The sequence below is a fragment of the Leuresthes tenuis genome, unplaced genomic scaffold, assembly GCF_036924035.1.
Source record: "Leuresthes tenuis unplaced genomic scaffold, fLeuTen1.0.hap1 SCAF_14, whole genome shotgun sequence".
Lineage (NCBI taxonomy): Eukaryota > Metazoa > Chordata > Actinopteri > Atheriniformes > Atherinopsidae > Leuresthes > Leuresthes tenuis.
The window spans coordinates 27714484-27738698 of record NW_027325368.1 but is presented as its reverse complement, the minus strand read 5'-3'; the positions used below and the strand labels follow the sequence as shown (position 1 = coordinate 27738698).

The window sequence follows — 24215 nt, the reverse complement described above, 5'->3', positions numbered from 1 at the left end:
TAAGACGTGCTGTATGAATGTATTCAGTGGGGTGAATGTGGCATGTGAAGCGCTTTTGAGTGGTCAGTTAGACTAGAAAAGCGCTATACAATTACAAGTCCATTTACCATTTAATTGGCCGCGTTTCCCAGATTCGCTTCTTAGGAGCAAAATGCGGCCATTATAGTTATGCTTGCAGGTTACTGTGACTAAATTCTGCTCCAAGGATGCACATCAGCTGATGAAAAAATGATGATGAAAAAAAAAATGATGATGAAAAAAAACATGATGTAATGCGGCAATCCAGCTCTGTATTTTTTTTTAACGTATGGCTCTTATTATGTGTATACATATTTATTTACTTTGATATTCAGATTTTTAATGTGTGTTTACAATCTGTGGACAAAAGGAGTTTTTCTAAATTATTTTTAAAAATTCTTAATAACAACATGGTATTTCTGAATAGTCTATCTTTTTCTGTTATCAACATTATATGGCCTAGAAAACTAATGATGACCATCATCATGACCATGTCAGAAGCATGGAAATCAATTTGATGATGAACAGCTCAGGGTGAATTACGCAGCTGACAGCGTATATGTGAGAGCATTGTGGGAGCGTCCCAAACTGAAAACACCATGTGATGTATGTCCCAGTCCCATTACTTAACAAACAACCGAAAAAAAATAAAAATACAAGCAAAAAACTCGCGTTTACAAAAAAAAATCCAATACACACAGAAACATGCACAAATTGATACAGACACACACACACACCAGTGCTAGGTGCTGCGGTCTTCTTACTCTAATCTCGGCTGCCTTGGTGAGGATTCTATCATCTGTTTCCACGATGTCTGTGTCCCTTGGAGATGACCAGCACAGAAAACAGGAATGTTTAAGAAGGTTGGAAAGAGAACATTCATTTTTCCAGTCTGCCTTCCCTCCATCATCCCCTTGTTCCTGCAATCCCTCTATTTTATCCTGCTGCACTGCTGGTTCCTCCATTGCTGCTCTCCGTGGTTGTCGCTACACTGCAGAGGAGGCGGAGCTGCCTCTCTCAGTGTGTGTGCACGTGTGGTGGTCTGCCTGTGTGTCAGTGCAGATCAATGTATACAGGCAGAATGCACCACTTTAAGGACACAAAGAAACGGAGGAATGAATCAGACAGTGAGAGTAAAAAGCTGAAGGATTCCATCTGTAGAATGTCCTTTCCTCTTGTTCCCTGCCTTCATCTGCTTTCTTTTCTTCTCCATTTCCCATCATTTGTATGCTCTCTAGTCCTAAGGTCTCACACCTAGTCACGTGTTCCCTCCCCCACACTTTATCACCAACATCACTGGCCTCTGCAGTATGCATCAGTCCATACACAGACACTCTGAAAGCTCTAAGTGAGTCATTCATAAAAATTGCAGATAGAACACTACAACGATCAGGATGAGGCTAGAGTCCCAATTGATTAATAATCTTTCAATCTTGACAGTATTTACAAATAAAATCTATTTCTCATTAAGTTTGTGTATGTCGGAATTAATAAGATAGATTAGTGAAAGCCATCTTACAAGCCATCTTACATTTTAATTGCGTTAAATCAACGAAAGCTCTAGGTTCTGGCCATTCAGGAACATTCAGGAAGGTACTATAGATACCTTTGCTGTAATTTCTCTAATGCTCACTGCTGATATTCATATTGTCTTTTAGTATTTTACTTAGATCACTATTTTTGTAGTTTTAACTGTTGCTTCACACCTCGAAGAATTTAGGTTTAAATCATAACTATGGCCTCTTTGTGGGGGTTTGTATGTTTTTTCCCATATCAACATGGGTTGTCTGTGGGTACTTTCTATTCCTGTCTAAATGAATGCATTTTCATTAAGGTTGCTGGTTTGAGTTGCATTGCATGGATGTCCTTGAATGCTTTGACATTTTTTATCCTGTGACCAATACCCGTAAATGTTCTTGTTATAATCACATTTTATTGACATAGTATTTCTGTTTCCAGAGTACAGTAATTAAACTGTGATTTAAGTGTATTTCTCCTCGTCTTCAGCTTGTGAGATTGTAGTTTGGCCCTTTCTTAATTTGTTACAGGAGTGTTACAAATGTCATTTTGAGTTGAAGAATAGGGTGTGGTTCAATTGTTGTCTTTTGCCTACGAGACTACAGATTGGAAGGAGTTAAGAAGATCCTGTGAGGTAGGCTTAGAGGTGTGTTCATATTTCATTGGTTAGAATTTAAGGAGCTGTGACGTGCATTGTTGTCTCATTTGGCTTGTTGAAAGGTCATTGTGTATAGATCCGATTGGAAGCATCTGGGTAGGGCAACAGTTAGTTGCCCTACCCAGTTGCCCTTAGCTTGAGTCAAATCAAAATAGGTTGAGCATTAGTCAAGCTTTCAATTAGCAATAAATTAGCATTCATTAACATTAGCAATAAGCTAATATTAATCTAGTTCTAAAATTAACAGTAGGTTAGCAAGTATTAGCATTAGCAATAAAGCTAATTTTAACCTAACTCCAAACTAGCAATCCCAATAGCAATAAGCTAAATTAGCATAGCATTGAATTCAATTCATCCATCCGTCATCTACCACTTCTCCGGCCGTCGGGTCGCGGGGGCAGCAGCTTTAACAGAGAAACCCAGACGTCCCTGTCCCCGGCCACTTCCTCCAGCTCTTCCGGGGGGACCCCGAGGCGTTCCCAGGCCAGCCGAGAGACATAGTCTCTCCAACGTGTCCTGGGTCTTCCCCGGGGTCTCCTCCCAGTGGGACGTGCCCGGAACACCTCACCAGGGAGGCGTCCAGGGGGCATCCTAACCAGATGCCCGAGCCACCTCATCTGGCTCCTCTCAATGCGGAGGAGCAGCAGTTCTATTCCGAGCCCCTCCCGGATGACTGAGCTTCTCACCCTATCTCTAAGGGAGAGCCCAGACACCCTGCGGAGGAAACCCATTTCGGCCGCTTGTATTCGCAATTTCGTTCTTTCGGTCACTACCCACAGCTCGTGACCATAGGTGAGGATGGGAACGTAGTAATTGACCAGTAAATAGAGAGATTTGCCTTCTGGCACAGCTCCTTCTTCACAACGATGGATCAGTGCAGAGCCCGCAACACTGCAGACGCCGCACCGATCCGCCCGTCAATCTCACACTCCATTTGTCCCTCACTCGTGAACAAGACCCCGAGATACTTGAACTCCTCCACTTGGGGAAGGATCTCATTCCCGACCCGGAGAGAGCATTCCACCCTCTTCCGGCTGAGAACCATAGTCTCGGATTTGGAGGCGCTGATTCTCATCCCAGCCGCTTCACACTTGGCTGCGAATCGTCTACAGTGAGAGCTGAAGGTCACGGCCTGACGACGCTAACAGAACCACATCATCCGCAAAAAGCAGAGACCCGATTCTGAGGTCGCCAAATCGGACACCCTCAACGCCCTGGCTCCGCCTAGAAATTCTGTCCATAAAAATTAGGAACAGAATCGGTGACAAAGGGCAGCCCTGACGGAGTCCAACTCTCACCGGAAACATATCCGACTTACTGCCAGCAATGCGGACCAAACTCTGGCACCGGTCATACAGAGACCGAACGGCCCCTATCAAGGGGTCCGGCACTCCATATTCCCGGAGCACCCCCCACAGGACTCCATGAGGGACACGGTCGAACGCTTTCTCCAAGTCCACAAAACACATGTAGACTGGTTGGGCGAACTCCCATGCACCCTCCAGGATCCTGCCGAGGGTATAGAGCTGGTCCATTGTTCCACGGCCAGGACGAAAGCCACACTGCACCTCCTGAATCCGAGGCTCGATTATCCGTCGGAAATAAAATGAAATGTAAGTAAAAAGCAGATCACTAAAAATCACTAAAAAAGTTAAGATAAAAACAAAAAATTACATATAAACAACGAACAAAATTGAGAGCTATACAGACTTGCTGCCGATAAGGCCGGCGCATAGCAACAACCTAGGATTTAAAAAGAGATTTCATAAATTTCATATGTCTATGCATGAAATCTGCACGGTATCTTTTAACTTATCTAGATTGTTGCTTGTTTTAATTAATTTTAATTATTTAATTTCTTTGTATTTATATTCTTTTAAATATTTTTAATGCTTTTTCTGCTCCCCACTGCAATGCTTTTATTTTATGTAAGGCACTTTGAATTGTTTTTTACATGAAATGAAATTTGTAACTGTGTCTCAGACCACATGGCTATAACCTGTGTGGGGTTCCCCACAATGCTCAATCCAGGGACCCTTATTGTTCAATCTGTACACGCTTCCATTGGGCCAGCTAATACGCAGCTATAATCTGCCTTACCACAACTATGCACATGACACTCAGATCTACGTGTCACTGATGGCAAGAGAACACGGGCCTGTCAAGACATTGTCTAACTGCATCGAACAGATCAGTGTGTGGATGCAAAACCATTTAGTCCATTTAGTCCAGCTAAACAGCTAAACAAAACTGAAATCATTGTCTGTGGCCCACAGAAACAAAGAGAAAGTGTTATCAGTCACTTTGAGACTCTCTCTCTAATATTGGACTCAGACCTGAACTTTAACAGCTACATTAAATCAATATCATCAGCAGCTTTTTACCATCTAAAAAACGTTGCCAGAATCACAGGAATAGTGTCTAAACCAGACTTAGAAAGACTATTCCAAGCATTTGTCTCCAGCAGGTTAGGACCACTGTAACGGCCTGCTCACTGGGCTCTAAACGGGCTGTAAGACAGCTGCAGTACATCCAGAATGCTGCTGCTCGAGTCCTAACTAGAACCAGGAAATACAACCATATTAGTCCAGTGCTCAGGTCTCTGTACTGGCTGCCTGTCGCTCAGAGAATAGACTTTAAAACATCTCTGTCTAGCACCAAAGTACATCTCTGACATGTTAGAACCATATGAACCAACTGGGACTCTGAGAACCTCAGGGATACATACACACATACATACACACACACACATACCAAACTGTATTCAAACCTATATAACAACAACCCCACAGAAGGCCCTTGTGAGACAATCATACCTAAATACACATTCACACCCTTGTACATCAGCACTCAGAGTACAGAGACCCTCCCCAAACCCCCAATCATCTGTGCCACAACCCGCAACCACAGTCCCTCTACCAGGCCCCCTCACCAATCCCAACCCTGCACCCCACAGTGCCAGGAGGAGGACAAAGTCCCTGAGACCCCTGCAAACCTATCCCGGGAGCAATTTGTTTAGGTTTTTTAGTATTCTGGCTCAGCTGCGTTTTTTGTTACAGTTTAATTGGAATAAATAATAATAAATCAAATTTTCATTCATATATCTGTATCCGGGTCCTCTCTCCTCACCTTCACACCACACATTGTGACATGAACAAATACAAAAAGAACCTGCAGATTTTGATCATGTTCAAAGAGAAATAGTTCATTTATATTCTTTTAAATCCAATCTTTATTTGGATGTCTACGTGTTTTACATATGGAACCAGACAAAGAGGAGAATAGAGAAGTCCTTTTGCCAACAGCTGTCATTATTGGACATCAAGGCCAACCTCAATACAACATATCAGGAGAGCAAATCTCTCACTTAATGTCCTTTGGAATGAAATGGCAAAACATTGCAACATGCTTAGGGGTAAGCTGTAGGACCCCACAGGCATAAACAACACTTTGGGATTTAGCCACTAACAGCTCAGGAGGAAGAGCAGTTGCCCACCAATCGGAAGGTCGGTGGTTCGACTCTGGCTTCCCCAGGCTACATGTCGAAGTGTCCTTGGGCAAGACACTGAACCCCACATTCATACCCCAGTGGAAAAAGCACGTAGTTAAGTATCTTAAGACGTGCTGTATGAATGCGTGTGAGTGGGGTGAATGCGGCATGTAGTGAAGCGCTTTGAGTGGTCAGTTAGACTAGAAAAGCGCTATACAAGTACAAGTCCATTTACCATCCATTTACATATTCAATAATATCAAATGTCAACTTCAATATAGTTGTTGGTGGAACTTTACAATCAACCACAAATGCAGGTGAAAGATATGTATATGGGAATTTGAGGTCACGCCAGTTACATATTCAAAGATGGCGTGTTAGACTGAGCCTGCTGGAAATTGACCCTGTTGGGCGATCCTTCAGGACATGTAATGCATTATGGTGAAGTAGTTACCGTGTTTCTACTCCAAATCAGTTATGATGGTGAGGATATTCCTACAAGAACAATATAAGTTACATGAAGTTGTAAAATATGGGTGATATGTCTCTTAAACTCTACTTCAATCCTTTATTTGAATGAAGGATATGTTTAAACATGTAACTGTCCTGAATAAAAAGTCATGAATTTACAATTTTATGTCCAAAACAAAATTAACTAGCCTTTGAATGAAAAATGCTAATATAGTTACATTCAAGGTGTGATGAATAATCTTGGCTCTGTTATGCTTTTCCCACCCATGAACACTGATTTTGATTTTACTGAGGCACAGAGGGAAAGATGGAGAATGGTGTTTCACGGACGTGTTCATGATTTCAGTCGGACCATCATCTACCTTGCTTGTCGAAACAACAACAGCGCCTCAAGTGTTTTGTAAGTATTCATTGCAGGAATTCATAATTTTGGAATACCATCTAGGATTAGATGCGATCATGGACTGGAAAACACTGGTGTTGCCCGTTTATATAGGATTGTGGCAGAATTGGATTGAGTTGTGTAATTTTATTTAGGTTTTTCTTTTCCATTATATGGAGGAGCAAGGTGTTTTAGATTTACTTAATGAACTACATTTATTTTGTCATCATTACCTCTTTTTGCCACAAATTCAATTCAGTTTTATGTCCACTGACAAATTCTTTTTAATCTAAGCGTTTTGCTTTATTTTATAGACATCAAACATCCTTTTAAGTGTGCAGCTAACTTAGCTAACGTAGGCTACAGTAGGGACTCATAGTTAAGATTCCATTAATTCTCTGTGAGAGTGAAAATATATGTATGTGAGAGTACGTGTGTATGTATATGAGAGTGAAAAATAAAAAATAAAATATATATATAGGTTCAACTCCTAGCTGGGGCCTTGTGTAGTCTGCATGTTCTCCCCATGTACGCGTGGGTTCTCTCTGGGTACTCCAGCTTCCTCCCACCGTCCAAAAACATGCTCGTTAGGTTAACTGGTGACTCTAAATTGTCCTTTGGAGTGAGTGTGAGTGTGTGTGGTTGTTTGTCTCTGTGTGGCCCTGTGATGGACTGGCGGGTATAGAAAATGGATGGATATATTTATGAGAATGAATTGTATGGCCCCTCATAGCATGGCAACAGAAACTCTTGCTACATTTGTGGTAAGAAGTGACACTGTGCTCGTGACTGCAGAGAAAGAAAGGACAGACCTCTGGGAGGTGGAGAAGGCAGCAACGACTGGACTGCGTGACTAAAATAAAGATCTGACAAAATTAACATCACATACAGAGCAGGAAAATGAGGTGTTGAGTTTACTACATGTAGACCTGATGTTAAATCAAGAGGTAAAACTAAAAATCACTGAAATTCTTGGAACTAGAGAGGTAACATTTCCATGTGACACCGGGGCATCATGATCTGTGATACATCCTGATGATGTACCAGATGTTGCAAAGTCTCCTGATGTTAAGCTTTTTACAAGAGCAATTCTTATTAACTCAATTATTTTAAAATGTATTTGATTGGGAGAGATACCAAAAAGTACTTGGATGATTTGAAAACATCTTTTTAATGCAAGTATCACAATGAAAAAATAAGAAGTAATAAAATGTACAAAATAAATCCAGTTCAGAACACAATGTTTAACACTAAACATTACAGCTGACATTAAGATTTAACAGCTCTCTTAAAGAGTTAAAGTTCAGAAGATTTCAGATAAACTGTGAGAGCATTTCAAATATTTGCTCCCACAGTCTGAGAAAAAGATGTTTTACTGACTGAGACTTTATCCAGACTTTATGAGACCAGACAGTCAAACCATATGACATGGGAAAATATCAGGATTTAAAAACAGCAAGACCAGACAGTCAGATGTCAAACAGTGTCATGGTGGCTAAAAGCCAAAATGAGAGATGGACTCAAAAGCAAGATTTCACCAGAGCAACACAGGTTTATTCAGGGGATAAGGAATACTGGAGAACGGCTGGGGAAAACACTGGGACGACCGTGGCTGGAGAACTGTACGGAGAGATGAATATGAGAGAGTGAGTTCAGGTGGGTAATGTCCAAAAGAGTCAATAGGGAGTAAACAGTCTTATAGTTCTGCAGGAAAAACATCAGCGGGAGAAGTGAAGCAGAGATCGGCTGACTGGGAAGTGAATCCAGAGTTGTAGGAGGGCGAGCAGACAGATGAAAACAGTTGAGAGAATTCCTCTGGGGAATGATTACTGGTGAGGAATGGGTCCAGGCAGGGAACAGTGAAGAGGTTCAAGAGGTACTGATCTCAGGAGCCAGAGAACTGGGTTTGCAGGAAACACAACTCTGGGAAGCAAAGAGTATGTAAGAATATACACAGATTATTTACTGAAACTTGAAGTAAAAAGAACCTGGCGTGATTACTACTGGAAATGGTTTTACGGTCTGGTGAAGACTGGTGCTCCTGCTGCTTCTTACGAAGGAGTCTGATGACTGTAGATGAAGGACAGGTGTGACAGCAGGCAGCAACCAGACTCCGCCCCGATGTTCTGGTGTGGGGTTCATCATCATCTTAAAGCAGTAAAAGTTAGCCTTTACTGTTTTAGAGCTGATGTAAATATTTCTCATCTGCTTCTTGCTCAGTGAGAGAACTTTTCCTTCTAACATTATGGTGAAGATGGTTTTTAGCAGTTTTTCAGAAAAGTTACGCATTTCCCTAGGTACCCAAATTGGGCCCTCTCATAAAAGTGCAATAAAAATGTCATATATGAATTTCCGGGTCGGGAATGAGATCCTTCCCCAAGTGGAGGAGTTCAAGTATCTCGGGGTCTTGTTCACGAGTGAGGGACGAATGGAGCGGGAGATTGACGGGCGGATCGGTGCGGCGTCTGCAGTGTTGCGGGCTCTGCACCGACCCGTCGTTGTGAAGAGGGAGCTGAGCCAGAAGGCGAAGCTCTCTACTTACTGGTCAATCTACGTTCCCATCCTCACCTATGGTCACGAGTTGTGGGTAGTGACCGAAAGAACAAGATCGCGAATACAAGCGGCCGAAATGGGTTTCCTCCGCAGGGTGTCTGGGCTCTCCCTTAGAGATAGGGTGAGAAGCTCAGTCATCCGGGAGGGGCTCGGAGTAGAACCGCTGCTCCTCCGCATTGAGAGGAGTCAGATGAGGTGGCTCGGGCATCTGGTTAGGATGCCTCCTGGACGCCTCCCTGGGGAGGTGTTCCGGGCACGTCCCACTGGGAGGAGACCCCGGGGAAGACCCAGGACACGCTGGAGAGACTATGTCTCTCGGCTGGCCTGGGAACGCCTCGGGGTCCCCCCGGAAGAGCTGGAGGAAGTGGCCGGGGACAGAGACGTCTGGGTTTCTCTGCTCAAGCTGCTGCCCCCGCGACCCGACCCCCGGATAAGCGGCAGATGATGATGATGATGATATATGAATTTTTATTTTTGCTTTCACCACAACAGATATGTTCAGCAACTTCAGACCTACATGCATGAAGCACAGATCTCTAATAAGTGCATTTTATATGCATGTGAGCCACATTTGCAGCAGCGGTTCCACACCCAGGAACCACTGCTTCCTCTTTCGTGAGGGCCCTGGCTGTGCCTCCTGCTCCTCCTCTTCTTCCTACTGACCATGGGCCTGGGCTTGTAAGACCAGGCTGGCAGCAGATAGCCCCCTGGGCAGACGGCTCCTCCTTGCCTGGGCTGGGGCAATGAGGGCTTTGCCCACCTGCTCCAGAAAGAGATGCCGCCTGTATTTCTTGTTGCTGTTCCAGCTGGGGTCCGCAGAGGTGAAGAGGATGTACGCATTATAGCAAGATGTGTCCAACATGTGGTAGAACAGGCACATGGGCCACCGACGTGTTTGCCGACGGCAGGGGTAGGTGCCACAAGGCTGAAAAAAGAAAAAATATATCACATAAATAAATAAATGTATACATTTTCACATTATTATTTTGATACATACAAAAATTAAGAATAAAATTAATTGAATAGTGTAAGACTATATCAGACAATCATAGATAATAAATAGAGTGCAAATAATTGATATGTGTATGTGCTTACTAGGTCGAGGTGGTCCATATCCCCTTTGCATGGGTTATAGTCCAGGATCATCTGGGGTTTCCTGGACTTCTGGCTCCCGATGTCTTGAGCTCATGACCATCACATTTTTTCCCTTCTTCAGGCAAATAACCTGACTTAAAACCTGTTTTTCATTTATTTTAAAGGCACAGGCTTAGATTTATTGGGTTGTTGTGTGAAAACACTATGTCAGGATTATAGTATATCAAAAATAAGTGGTTTTAATGGGAGCCAATATTCCCAAAATTGGGGCCAAGGGTAACATGTGTATCTCCTATTCTGTAGACTTTACAATAGTGGGGATCTGTAATATTAGAAATCATTATAAAATAGACGTCCTATGAAAGTTTCATGAAGTTAGCCTTAAAACTGACCGAGATATTGAGGATAAATTAAAACAATTTAAAATAGAAAAAAAAAGCACACATTTGGGCCCTAAGGTGCCACAAGGTTTAAAGGGACTGACGTCATATTCAGAAATTACAGCATTTATATTAGTTATGTCATCAGGAAAGTTCAGTGTCAGATTTTATATGAATAACTTATTCAATCTGTTGACAACCTGTAAAGAGATTGTGTTTTCACCAATTCGGAGTTAATTTCTAACTAACCCCAACCCTTATTGAATCTATTATGTTTGTATGACACTCAAAAAACCATGCCGTGCTGCTTCGTTAACGTCCCGTTTGCTTCCGCACCAGTTTTTACATTTTGCCGTAAACCCCCGGCTATCAGCCTTAAAGACACGGTAACTTAAGAACACAATCTGAGTGTTTTTATGACATAACAAAACTATTATTTAACTGCAGCAGATCTATGAAACAATGCATCTGTTGCAATTCAGTTTTATTTATATAGCGCCAGTGTGTCATCTCAAGGCACTTCAATGATACAGTCCAAGTAAAGCCAATGGGAATGCCATTCATTGTAATCATAATCCAAATCATAGTCCTTTGGTGTTCTGTTTTTAAAGTTTTAAAGTGAGCTAGATTATTAGGATATTAACAAAAACACAGCAATAAAATGAGTGATATGTGGGTCAGATATCACCAATGGGTGTCACGGCCTCAGGACACAGATGCAGGGTCAGTTTCAGATGAAAAACAACAGCAGGTTGAGGATCTCCACACAGAGCAAATAAAGAGGCTGTGAAACTCCTGAGCTCTCCTCAGTAACTATGCAGAAGAAGGGTGCAGCTATGAAAGGTATCCAAAACAAAACTCTCCACTCTGGGAGGAAAACAGAAAAGGCCATTTATGATCACAACATAAACTCACGCTCTCTCACTGAGGCGGACTGAAACAAAAGAAACTCGCTCAAAAACTGAGGCACTATGAACAATTCTCTTAACAATACACTTAAAACACCTTTAACGGCGTGTAGCCAAATTATATATATAGCCGGCACAGAGGCACCAACAATATCTATACATATATATATATCGATATATATATATCGATAGATATATAGATAGATATATAGATAGATATATAGATAGATAGATATAGCGGACACACATAGCATGATGTGATCAGATATAAGGATTTATCCAAAAGTTCTCACTATTTGAATAAGCCTTATTTTACCTCGTTTTAGGGCACCACCTTCAATCGAAGGGAAAAGACAGAATCTTACATTCTGGTATGTTAAATTAATAATCAATTATTAGTTAATAACTAATAAATTCCAGTCTCATATAGTCGCTACTCGTGAATTCTGGTTTAGTTGGACTCACACATACGTAAATAACACATACACAAAAACCGATTGATTTTATATATGAATAAATTAACCATTTATTAAAATGACATGACCAAAGACTTGAACCTTAAGACAACAGGAGAAATGCTTTGAATATGGATTGTTCTGAGAGTAGCGTTGCAGATATGCTGTGTGTGTGCGCGCACGCGAGTGCAGAGTGAGGGAGCGAGCGAGCGGGTGCGAGCCAGAGCGAGTGCGAGAAGAGGGCAATTGAGCGGACGAAAGCAGGAGTTAATTACAGTAAATGTATAGTGCCTATTCCAGTTGACGACAATAAAGCCACATCGCACTGCCAACCCGGAGCCCTTCTGTTTTGTGCTCTCTGCTGTAAGAAGCAAAGGGGGTTAACCCCGAAGTAGGTGAGACTACACTTCGGCCCCAGGAGACAGCTTCTCCCCTGTGCTGCTCGACTACGGTCTGGCAGCCGGACAGGAACCCGGTTAACATTGGCGACCACGAAGGGACCCTCTCACGTTCAGAACTGTTGAGGTCAACCTGTACCTCTTTCCGAGTCCGTTGATGCAGTGAAGGAGGAAGACAGAGGAGACGATATAAGAATCATCACAGTTTTATTTGCGCAGTTTGCAAAGTGCGGAGAGCAGTTCAGTACAATGCATGCGAACAGCACAAAGTACGGAAAAGCTCTGTCTTTGTCTAGGGGTGTGATGTTATATAGACTTGAGTTCAGTCTCCGCCTTATGCGATGTGTGTGCGTCAATATCTTATCTCTTCCTCTATGTGTGTGCGTGTGTGTACTGGTATAAGGCGTTACTTTCAGAAGACCGTTGTGGGTGCGGTCCTAGTTTTACAACATGTTGTTCTCAGAGATATTTCCTTATCAGGCTGCTGTGCAAGCACAGAAATGAGCAAGCCAGTTATACAGGATATCACCTTATACAGCTATCCTCACTCACAATACCCCCTTTTGATCTCTATTAAGAGATCACACAAATGGCTGAGTAACAATACATGACTAAAAATAAATTGAAAAACCTCACGCCCCCTTTTGATCACTACAAGGTGATCACACAATCTCCGACATTCTGATGATATCATCTTCAACTGTATCAGGATCGGGAGGGTTCAGCAGTGGCATTACCAAAGGGGAGGGAGCCTTCCCCTCTATAGTGGTAGTTATAAGTCTAATGGCAAGTGAACGGATACATGGGATACAGCAGCAACCACAAGTCACCAAAATAGCGACGAATATAGCAAGAGATACAAAAAGTGACATTATCAGAGTCTTCCATTTCCCAAACACCTTGGTCAGCCATTCATCCAGCGGATTGTCAATCCCAGAGTGTTCATGCATTATTTTAGAGAGCGTGCACATAACCAGAAGATCAGGGGGACAATCACGCACGTGATGGCTGCACAACATGTGAGAATTTTCCAACTCCCAAACAATAACATTCTAATATGTTTCACTGTGTCTCAAGTATGATAAAAATAGCAAGCAAAACTTTCTTGGTAAGTCAGACCTTATCCGTCAGGGTGCTCTAGGCGGGGTTACCCCTAGAGGAGCTTTAAACCTTATAGTTTGTCAACATTACCCAACTCCTTAGCAAATAGCACACATTATTAAAAAGATAACATAAGGGTGATACTGCAATGATTATAACTTGGTATGACCTGTAAGAGCAAGTTTAAGCAAAGCCCCAGCAAACACGATTATGAGTATAACAAATCCAAAATAAACGAATTCAACTGCGATGACGTCATCTGGTCCCGTTCTTCTGAGAAGCACAACTCCGGGTGCTCTTTAAGGAAAGTCAGTCGCTGGTAATATGAAGAAGGTGAGGGCTGACGTTTCCAGATGAGGGTTGAGTTGGAGCCCGGGTCCAACACCCTTCCTGCTCGTAAATGATGTCGTTGCAAGGAGGCAGAAGTGTACTACTTCTGCCTGCAAAATGCCACCAGGGGATTATTCTGCCCCTTGTTGGTTGGTGGTCTTTTCCTCTGTACCAGCTGGTACAGTGTGCAAATCTTTCAGCGCCTGGTGAGTCGCTGCTAGGGAGCGTTGAGGTTCCTCGGCTGCCGCACACTGGCTCCAATGGAACCACGTATCACCTTTCCCTTTGACTCGGACTGCGTGGGAGGTCCTCTCGGTCACCTGATAGGGCCCCGTCCACCTTGGCTCCGACCACTTTCGTTTGATGACCCTCAGCAATACCCACTCAGCCTCTGGAGCCGGCGCTGGTTGGCCCTCTCCTCTGCTACTCGCCACCTGCTTTGAAAATTCTGCAACGAGACTTTGGAGTTCATGGAAATACATTTTGTGGGTTAGGTGTTGTTCAATATGTCCTGTTCCTGGCAACTTAGATTGAGGTCCAGGAAAAGCTCTCCCTGTCTGGAGCTCATGTGGTGTAAACCTTGTGGACTGATTAACAGAGCTCCTGATGGACATTAAGGCTAAGGGCAACGCATCTAGCCAATTCATTTTGGTCTGTGCACAGATTTTAGCCAATTTGCTCTTCACTGTCTGATGGGTTTATTTGTTGCGGTTAGAAATCCAGCCCTCAACCACTGTTTCAGTTCCACATGTACTGCTCCTGCTGCATAGGCTGAATCTGTGTAAATGTTTACTTCCTGCCCTTCCCCTAGCCTCAGTGCTGCTATTACTGCCAGTACTTCTGCTCTTTGTGCTGACTGCTGTCCTTCCAGTCTCTCTGTTTGTCGTGTAATCAGTTCCCCTTGCACGTCTTCTACAACTGCATATGCTGCTTTCAGTCCTTCTCGTTCATCCCTGAAGCAACAGCCGTCTGTGTACAGTTCTCTGGCCCCTGGTATCGGTTCTGTTTGTAGGTCCAGTCGTACTTTCTCCTCTTTCTGCACTCTGTCCGTACACTCATGTGGCTCACCTGTTCCTAGCTGATCTGCCATGTTTATGCCTTCATGAGTGAAAGTCAGGTTTGGTGCCTCGAGAATTTTGCTCAGTCGTCTTTGTCTCAGAGCAGTCAGCGTAAAAGTCTGTGAGTTCACATAGGCCACAACGCTATGTGTGGTCAGAATGTGCCGTTGATGTCCCATGACAATGTGTGCAGTTTTTTGAATGAGCTTCGCTATCCCTGCTGCCTGTTGTGTACACATAGGATGGCGCTTTTCCATATTGTCTAGCATCACACTGATATACATTAGTACTACTCTCTCACCCCCTTTTCTCTGGAACAGGACGCCATTAGTGCAAAGTTCTGTTCCAGAGACATCCAAGTAGAATGGTAAGCTATAATCGGGTATAGCTAGGTCTGCTGCTGTGGAGAGGGCCTGTTTTAGTGCAATAAAGGCTTCCTCCGCCTCCTGAGTCCAATTCAGGGTCGCTGACAGGTTGCGCATACCTTGTTCTTTCACTAGGGCCCGCAGAGGTCTAGTTAAGCCGGTGTAATTGGCTATGTAAGTCCTACTATAGCCCGTCAACCCTAAGAAAGACAACATGTCCTTTACCTTCACTGGCTTAGAGTGATGGAGAATAGTAGACCTGTGCTGAGGGGAGAGCCCTGCTCCTTTTTGGGAAATTTGCCTGCCCAAAAACGCTACCTGCCGCCGTGCAACCTGAAGTTTGGCTTTGCTGACCTTGAACCCTGTTCTTGCAAGATGTAAAAGGACATTTTTAGTTGCTTCCAAACACAGAGCCGCAGTGGGCGCTGCCAACAACAAATCATCTACATACTGAACGAGAGTCACCTGCTCTGGTAGTGGGCAATCACTCAGGATATCTTTTAAAACCTGGTTAAAAATCCCTGGGGACAAAGCGAACCCTTGTGGCAGCCTGGTGTACTGTAGCTGCTTGTGCTGATACGAAAACGAGAAAATGTGCCTGCAGTCTTCCGCCAAGGGAAGACAAAAGAATGCATTAGCCAAGTCAATGCAGGTAAACCACTCATGTTTAGGATCCAAATTGGTTAGAGCCACATATGGATTCGGAACAGGAACTGTAGGAGTGAGGAGAATATCGTTGATTGCCCGTAGGTCATGTGCCATGCGATATTTACCTGTCCCTTTCTTTTCAATAGGTAAAATGGGTGTGTTCCACTCTGAGGACGAGGGTTCTAACACCCCCTTTTGTAACAGGCCATCAATAGTGTCCCTAAGTCCTTCTTCCGCCTGAGGTTTATGAGGATACTGCCTTATCCAAATAGGGGGACCCTCACGCACCTGGAATGTAATGGGCTTGTACTTAACTTGTCCAACATCTGTCGGACCCTGTGCCCATAGGTGTTCAGGGAGGCTGGCGAGTAGAGCTGCCGCCTCCACGTGATCTGTACGTTCACGGCCATGATGTCTAGAGATCTGTGCATGCTCTAATGTGACTGTATCTTCCCCTGAAACCTGAATGCGATATGTGCGAGCTTGCGCAGAATACTGAACTTGTGGAAGTTGTGTATTTACCCAATCGGATTGTAGGAGTGCCCGTTTAACAATACTCCCTAGCTCTTTTGCCTGATGCTGTGGGTGTACATTTCTGTCTGGCTTCCGTTAATTGTAATTTTAACAGCTGAACCTGCAATTCTTTTAAGTCATCCTGTTCTTTCTGTGTATTATCTTGTGCACGGGTGAGATGGTGAATTAAGTGTTTCTCCCAGACATGTGATTCAGCACCGAGCATGTCCGGGTTATTAACCATGGCTGTTTTGACATTCTCCGGCACTCCATCCAGTATAGCCTGTCTAAACCACTCCCTCTGAGCTCCAGCTCTCCCTGGGTGGCATCCTGTGTGTTTCAACCATAAATCCTTGCTCTGATCCACATACTCCCTGGGATTTTGTTTGGGGTCCCATCTCATCTTTGGCATTACGGTGGCGTTAGGTAGTGGATATTTTTCTCTCATAGCTTTCCCTATTTCAGTGCTATGATGCGTGAAGGGGGTGTCATCTGTCATTCTGTTTGTATGAGCGATAGTCTCAATTTCTCTCATGTCCCCACCCGTCATGCATCGTCCTGCAATAGCTCTAAAGTGCCCTAATGCCAATTTCTGTCCTGCCGTCAGAGAATCCAATTTGCTGAGCCACAAATTTCCACCCTCGGCTACAGGTGGTAATTTCTCCACTATGGCCTGTATGTCCCCTATAGTAAATGGTCGGTACCGGTCACCTTGTCCTGGTACTGCTGTTAGTGGGTACATTGTGACCGGAAGGATTGTCCCACCACGTCGGCGCTGGCTAACTCTTCTGCCTATAGTATCTGTCAGTTCCTCTGCCACCTTCATTCCTTTCTCTACACTTCTCACCAGTCCGTCCCTTTTTTGACAGAGCTCTTCTATCTCTCTCCGACATAACTCATCTAGCTCTCTCTCTTTCCTGACGGCTGAATCTTCCTCATCCTCCCTCCATGATCCTGCCAAGCTAAAACTTACTGGTACTTCTTGTCTTTCACCTTCCCACTGTCCCTTTCCTTGAAAAGAAGCTGTCCCTGCTGCTTCTGCTTCCTCCTCACAATCTGAAATCTCACTTCCCCTCATGACCTGCCTCCGTGGCTGTGGTGTGACTTTTCGTTTTACCGTGTGCTGTGGAGCCTGTTCTCTTGCCTGTCTCTGCGAGAATGGGTCTGGGGGCGCCGAAAGGTTATCACCTGTGAAGGGGTTATAAGAGGATTTGGACGTCGTCCCTGTCCTTACTGAAGTCTCAGGGCTTGATGCTGTAGGAGTGGCTGCACCTGCTTCAGTCACCCTGTCACTTACAAGTGTCTCTTCTGAGGATCCAACCTGAAGTGTACCACTAGTCACATATAGTGTGGGATATAACCCTGGTGTCGGTGCAGCAGGCGGTGCATATGGAGGTGGCCATGTAGGAGTGTCAGGTGCAGTTACCATTTGTTTGCCTCCTGGTTTTCCTGCGTTCTCATGGAGATGTCTCACACTTTGCCAGAAGACCGCCAGCTCAGACCAGCCCCGTCGTCGCTCCTCCTGCTCTTTCGCCTCCTTTTTTAATTTTGAACGTTGCAGCACACCTGCCTTTTGTCCCTGCTCTGCCAGCTCTTCTTTCCTCACCTTACATTCTTTCTCCTTTTCCCACAACCAGGCCCCTAACGGACCGGGGTCTGACATTTTCTTGCCCTTATATCTCACCAATTGTTCCACTTGTCCCTTTATGTCGGCTAATTTCCTGTCCCTACCCTTTTTAGGTAACACTGCCCCTGCTGCTTTTAACGTATTCTCTAACTGCAGCTCGAGGGGCCTCCAGGCACCCATACCTGGGCCCCATCCCCCATCATCTATTTCCCTGTCAAACTCCCTCCATTTTACTTCTCTTTTTCTAAATTCTGAGGCCAGCCGGTTTGTATGACGTACGTCCGAGCAACAGGCCTTGTAAGGTGATGATTTATTAACGGCCAGTCAGTTTGTATGGCATAACACCCGAGCAACTGACCCTTTTGACAAACCAAGCCACTTATGTTAGCACCGCTAGGTTTCGATGGCTCAGACAGATTACGTTATCACCGTTAGGTTTCCTCTGTCTGATTGTCGAGTTTGTCAAGACACCGTTTTATGTACCCATTCACCTTTAGACACCTCAGAATTTTATTTTTCCCACAGCCCGCTTCTCCTTATTTCTCTCAAACAAATACAAAAACACACAAAGCACGTTAAAATCTTCACAAACTTTTTCAAAATGCACTTATAGAAAAATACCTCAGGAACCCTGTTCCTGTACTCTAGTATAGGGGACTCTAGCCCCAAACAGACTTCAAGAATTTATGAGGAGTATAACCTCAAGGGACTCTAACCCAACTCCGTAGAGTATACTACTTTAGGGGACTCTAACCCCAAACAGACTTCAAGAATTTATGAGGAGTATAACCTCAAGGGACTCTAACCCAACTCCGTAGAGTATACTACTTTAGGGGACTCTAACCCCAGGGACTCAAACCCAGTAGAATTCGGGGTGTCTTCACCTCCCTGGGACTCTAACCCAGCAGCCTCTCAGGCTTCCGGTTCCTCGTCAGGCAACCGGTGGGGTCCGCCACGACCAAAGACAGTCTGTTTTATCCTCTTTTATATTCACTTTTCTCTTATAGTTTCACGCAGTTATCGACATTAATTCTTATCGTCTTTTGCTGATTCAACCACCAGTTTCAGGACAGGACACGTTGTTTTAAGATATTCAATGTGCAGAGTTTGATAAAACAGGTTCTGCTTACCTCTGTGTTAACGTGCCGGCTCGTGTCCCGTCTCTGTCACCGTGAAGGAATCTTTTATCCGAATGAACTCCGTCCTCTCCTCACCACATCCCGGACGAGCCCCCAAAATTGTTGAGGTCAACCTGTACCTCTTTCCGAGTCCGTTGATGCAGTGAAGGAGGAAGACAGAGGAGACGATATAAGAATCATCACAGTTTTATTTGCGCAGTTTGCAAAGTGCGGAGAGCAGTTCAGTACAATGCATGCGAACAGCACAAAGTACGGAAAAGCTCTGTCTTTGTCTAGGGGTGTGATGTTATATAGACTTGAGTTCAGTCTCCGCCTTATGAGATGTGTGTGCGTCAATATCTTATCTCTTCCTCTATGTGTGTGCGTGTGTGTACTGGTATAAGGCGTTACTTTCAGAAGACCGTTGTGGGTGCGGTCCTAGTTTTACAACATGTTGTTCTCAGAGATATTTCCTTATCAGGCTGCTGTGCAAGCACAGAAATGAGCAAGCCAGTTATACAGGATATCACCTTATACAGCTATCCTCACTCACAGAACTCAGTGGTGAGACCGGTGAAAATAAACCGGAACAATTAGCCAAAAAGTTGTTAAAGCTAAAATGGCGGCTGCTAGCCAACGCTACGCCCGTGAAGAAGTGACTAACTACTATAACCCGTTCGGGTACATGCTGCCATTCCGACATCTCGCCATTCCGACATGGGTCTCCAATTGTCGGAATGGCGACACTTAATTTTTATCAAATGTCCCGTCATTCCGACACTTTTTTCCTCCTATGGTCGTAATGGCGGTATGTTTTTTTTTTTTTTTTTAACATACCGCCATTCCGACAGTTCCTTTTAATAGCCTATTTTTTACCCAAAACATTTTGCACTAATGATATGCCGGCGCAAATACGCCCTAAAGTTTGGCCACAGCCTCACAAACAAACTTTAATAATCTATTATCAAAATCCCCTGAATTTCAAATATAAAAATACAGATATTAATGTAACTCTGGCGAGACTGAAACTGATTAAGTAGAAATACAGTGTCAGTGAGCTGTAACAGCAGCCAGCTGGAGCGGAGCTCTCCACAGAGCCCATGCGTCTTTTCCATACTGTCATCATATGCAAAAGTAATAATTGCAATTACAGATATCACGGCTACTGCACAGGACACAGTTGCGAGCACTCTGCTTTGCCTTGCCAATAGGAGAAGAGAGAAATGACAGCATAGAACGTATAAAATTCATTCATGTTATTCACGTGATTTATGAGTACTCGTTCCAATTATGGGAAGCGCGGATGAGCTTTGCGCATTTGGCACAAACACACAGCCGTTGCGCAAGGCTTTATACAGCCTGTTGATATCTTAAGGACCTAACTGGTCACACCTGGGAGTAGATGTCATGTAGAGATTGTTTTTACGTGACATTACAGCTGAACATATAGCTTTCATCCACAAACCAACGTGGGAGAGCCCGAAGACGCATGTGCCAGACGCACATAGGCATGCGTAAAACCAATTTTGACCACTTCATGCTGTTTATTTGCTTTCTTTTAGTTAACTTTCGTTTCTTTTGGATTCTTGTGCGTGTTATGGAGCCGTTTCGGTCCATGTTTGTAAGCCTTTTTTTCCTGGATTAAATTTTCGGAAGTTGAAACAAGTGGCATTGGAGTGTGTGATTGAAAACCACCGCGGTCTGCTTCTCCTCCTCCAGTTGCCGAGACGTTGTGTTTTTAATAACGCTTATCTGTAAACATGTGTTAAACATATAAATTGCATGAACAGAAAGAAGGGACTCACCTGTTGAGTAACGCACATTTCCTTATACGGAAAGCCTTGTCGGAATGGTGGGACATTTGAATGTCGGAATAGTGGGATGTCGGAATGGTGGGATGTCGGAATGGTGGGACGTTTGCATGTCGGAATGGTGGGATGTCGGAATGGTGGGATGTCGGAATGGTGGGATGTCGGAATAGCGGGATGTCGGAATGGCAGGATTTCGGAATGGGTGTTGCCACCCAACCCGTTCATGTCGCTGACTGCGGTGGGTGAAGGTAATGTGGAAATTAACACGGACTATGTGAGTAAGAGGAATGATAAATCTGGACATTTTAATCCCTTTCTGAGTGAAGAGGAGCCGGTTAAAATGCGGCCAGAAGCCCAAATGCCACATAAGCCCCGGTTTTCCAGCACAAACCCTTTCGTTGATGATGAACGGGACAGTTAATGTATGCAAGTCTGTGTGGGTAACATGCAAAGCAAAGACCAGTGCTTCCATAGGCACAATCACCAAGCTCATGCCCCGCCATTAAAGCTGCAGCACATAGCCATGCCACCGGCTGCTGTGGTTGCAATGCCTCACACCAACCCTTTCTCTCCTGCTGGCGTGGGGAGTTATGTTCAAAGCACACCTGTTAACTGCCACCCCCCATGTTCCACATGCCCAGGGCTGCGCTGCATACCCCCTGCTGTGACCCACCTAACGACATTTATTATGGACATTTACCAGAGAAAGGACATGGTGGTGAGACTGTACAGCTAAAAGTCTCGTCTACCAAACGTGACAGGTCCAAGTCACGTGCACGCGACCTTCACCGTGCACCTTATCAGTCATCCGAGAGTGAGGACGACTACGACCACAGAGAGAAAGTCCCCATCTTACGCCCTGGTCAGTATGATGGCACCACACCATGGAAAGAGTATCTGCACAGGTTTGAGAGCTGCGCCCAAGCTAATCACTGGTCAGTAAAGGCCGTTCAGCTAAAGTTCAGCCTGGTGGGTGCTGCGGGAGCAGTCATTCATAGAAATCCTCGCTCTTCACAGTGGGACTACTGCCACCTAGTGGAGGAAATGGAGATTGCATACGGCCCTTCTTCAGAGCATGCTGCTGCAGTGGCTATTGAACTGAGACAGCGAGTCGGTAAAATGGGTGAGGCCCTCCATGTTTTGAGAGATGACATTTATGGGAAAGTGTCAGTAGCCTACAGTGACAGAACTGAGACTGAGCAGGATGCCATAGGCGTTGAAGTTTTCACTAATGCTATTGGAGATGCAGAAATTGTACAGAAACTGTTAGAGCAGCGCCCCCGCACACTAGCCCAAGCCTATAACATTGCCCGCCGCCATGAAGCCACTAAGCGCGCAGCGTCATATGTCACCAGCCTCATGCACTCAGGGGTCCGCTGCACATCTGAACGGAGAACCCGTGTCACTGTGGTCCGAGAGGGAATAGAGGAGCCGGAGGTAGAGACTGTTACAGCATCCTTGGCAGCCAGCTGGGAGCCAGAGCCCCCCAGCCCTCACCACACACCAAGCAAAGGAAAAGGCTATAAAGACATTAAATGGGAGGAGATTCGCTGTCATAACTGTTCAGGCCTCGGCCATATGAGGAAGGATTGCCCCTCACCAAAGAAAACTGGCAGATTCAAAGTCTTAACAACTACTCCTGAAACCTCCAAGTCCGCTGTGCTTCACTTTAAAGCACAGGGTCAGGAAATGAACATTTGCATGCTGGTGCACGATCTGGAAGTGTGTGCTGTGTTGGACAGTGGGGCCCGGAAGAATGTGCTGCCCCTACATCACTACAATGCTACACACCCTGATGTCCGACCTCCTCTCCAGCCATCAACAACTATTCTGGGTGTTGGACCTGGTGACGTCCCTGTGCTCAGGGAAGCTGACATCCCTGTGCAGATAAACAACCGGCAGGTGGGCGTGCACTTCCTGATCGCTGACATAGCTGGTGATGAAGCCCTCTTAGGCCACCCATTTCTGATACAAGCTCAAGCACGCCTCAATTTTGGAAATCACCGCATTGTGCTGTTCGGAGAAGAAGTGCCATACTTCCACACACAAAGAAAACCAAAGGTGCATGCAGTGAGAGTGGTCCGGACTGTGGTACCAGAGGCAGGACAGGAAGGCGGCACAACCCACTTCAGAGGACCAGTTAAAGGGGAGGTGTTGTTGAGCCCCACTAAAGGGTTTGTAGAGAAACACAGAGTGCTGGTGGCCCATGTCCTAGTAGAAGCTCCACATCATAATACTGTGCCCCTCCGCCTCTTTAACCCTGGAAACACAGCCATAACCATCAAAAAGGGGGCCATTGCAGGGTTCCTCCAGCCTGCCAAAGCCTTGCAGCCCATCGAGTCCACAGCCCAGCCTGAAAAGACTGTCAGTAGCTCCCCCGCTGTCCCCAAACACCTACAGGAACTCTACGCTCAGAGTTCCATAGAGCTCGACGCAGAGGGGCAGCTGCAGCTATCCCAGCTGCTGTGCACTTATGACAGTGTGTTCTCCACTGGCCCTGATGACCTTGGCTGCACCAACCTGGTACAGCATGACATTATTACCCGACCAGGTGCTCCAGTCAAGCAGCCATCACGCCGAATGGCATGGCAAAACAACAGAGCGCTGACCAATAGGTTCAACAGAGCCTGGAGACGGGGCTAGCTCGCCGCAGCCACAGTAGCTGGGCCTCACCTATTGTAATGGTACGCAAAAAGGATGGGACGTACCGCCTCTGCGTGGACTACAGGGCCCTAAAGGACTGCACCATTAAACCATACCCACTGCCCCGCATCCAAGACACCCTGGACACCCTCTCCACTGCCAAATGGTTTAGCACGCTGGACCTCACCTCTGGATACTAGCAGGTGGAACTGACCCCCAGAGCATGCAAAGCAGCTGCATTCTGCACTAGAAACGGACTGTTTGAATGGAATATCATGCCGTTTGGACTGTGCAATGCTCCAGCGACATTCCAACGACTAATGGACTGGGTCTAAGCTGGCATGCAGTGGGAGACCTGCCTAGTCTACCAAGATGACATCATTGTGCTCGGCAGAGATGTTGGAGCGGTTGAGTCAGGTCTTCAGCAGACTTCGCCAGGCAAACCTGAAACTGAAACGCTCTAAGTGCTGCCTCTTCCAGCACCAGGTAGCCTACCTGGGCCACGTTGTTTCAGAGGATGGTGTGGCTACTGACCTCAGTAAAGTGCAGAAGGTGCAGGAGTGGCCGACACCAACATCTCTCAGGGAGGTTCGCCGCTTCATCTGTCTTGCATCATACTATCGGCGGTTCATTAAAGACTTTGCCTCTGTAGCTGAGCCCCTCCATGGCCTGACC

The 24215-nt window shown here is 45.2% G+C and overlaps 1 protein-coding gene across 3 annotated transcripts in view; it reads right to left on the bottom strand.

The window, feature by feature from the left end:
- Positions 1 to 1197, bottom strand: part of LOC140268626 (uncharacterized) — an 85088-nt gene extending 83891 nt beyond the window's left edge. For 2 of the 3 annotated variants that reach the window (XR_011907551.1, XM_072363557.1), the window contains exon 1: positions 756 to 1197. Coding sequence is in view for 2 of the 3 variants with exons in the window: in XM_072363557.1 (XP_072219658.1) it covers positions 756 to 983 (228 nt within the window). In the remaining variant the exon portion in view is untranslated. The remainder of the gene's footprint in view (positions 1 to 755) is intronic. The other variant, XM_072363558.1, reaches the window with a different exon arrangement.
- Positions 1198 to 24215: the final 23018 nt, after the last annotated feature.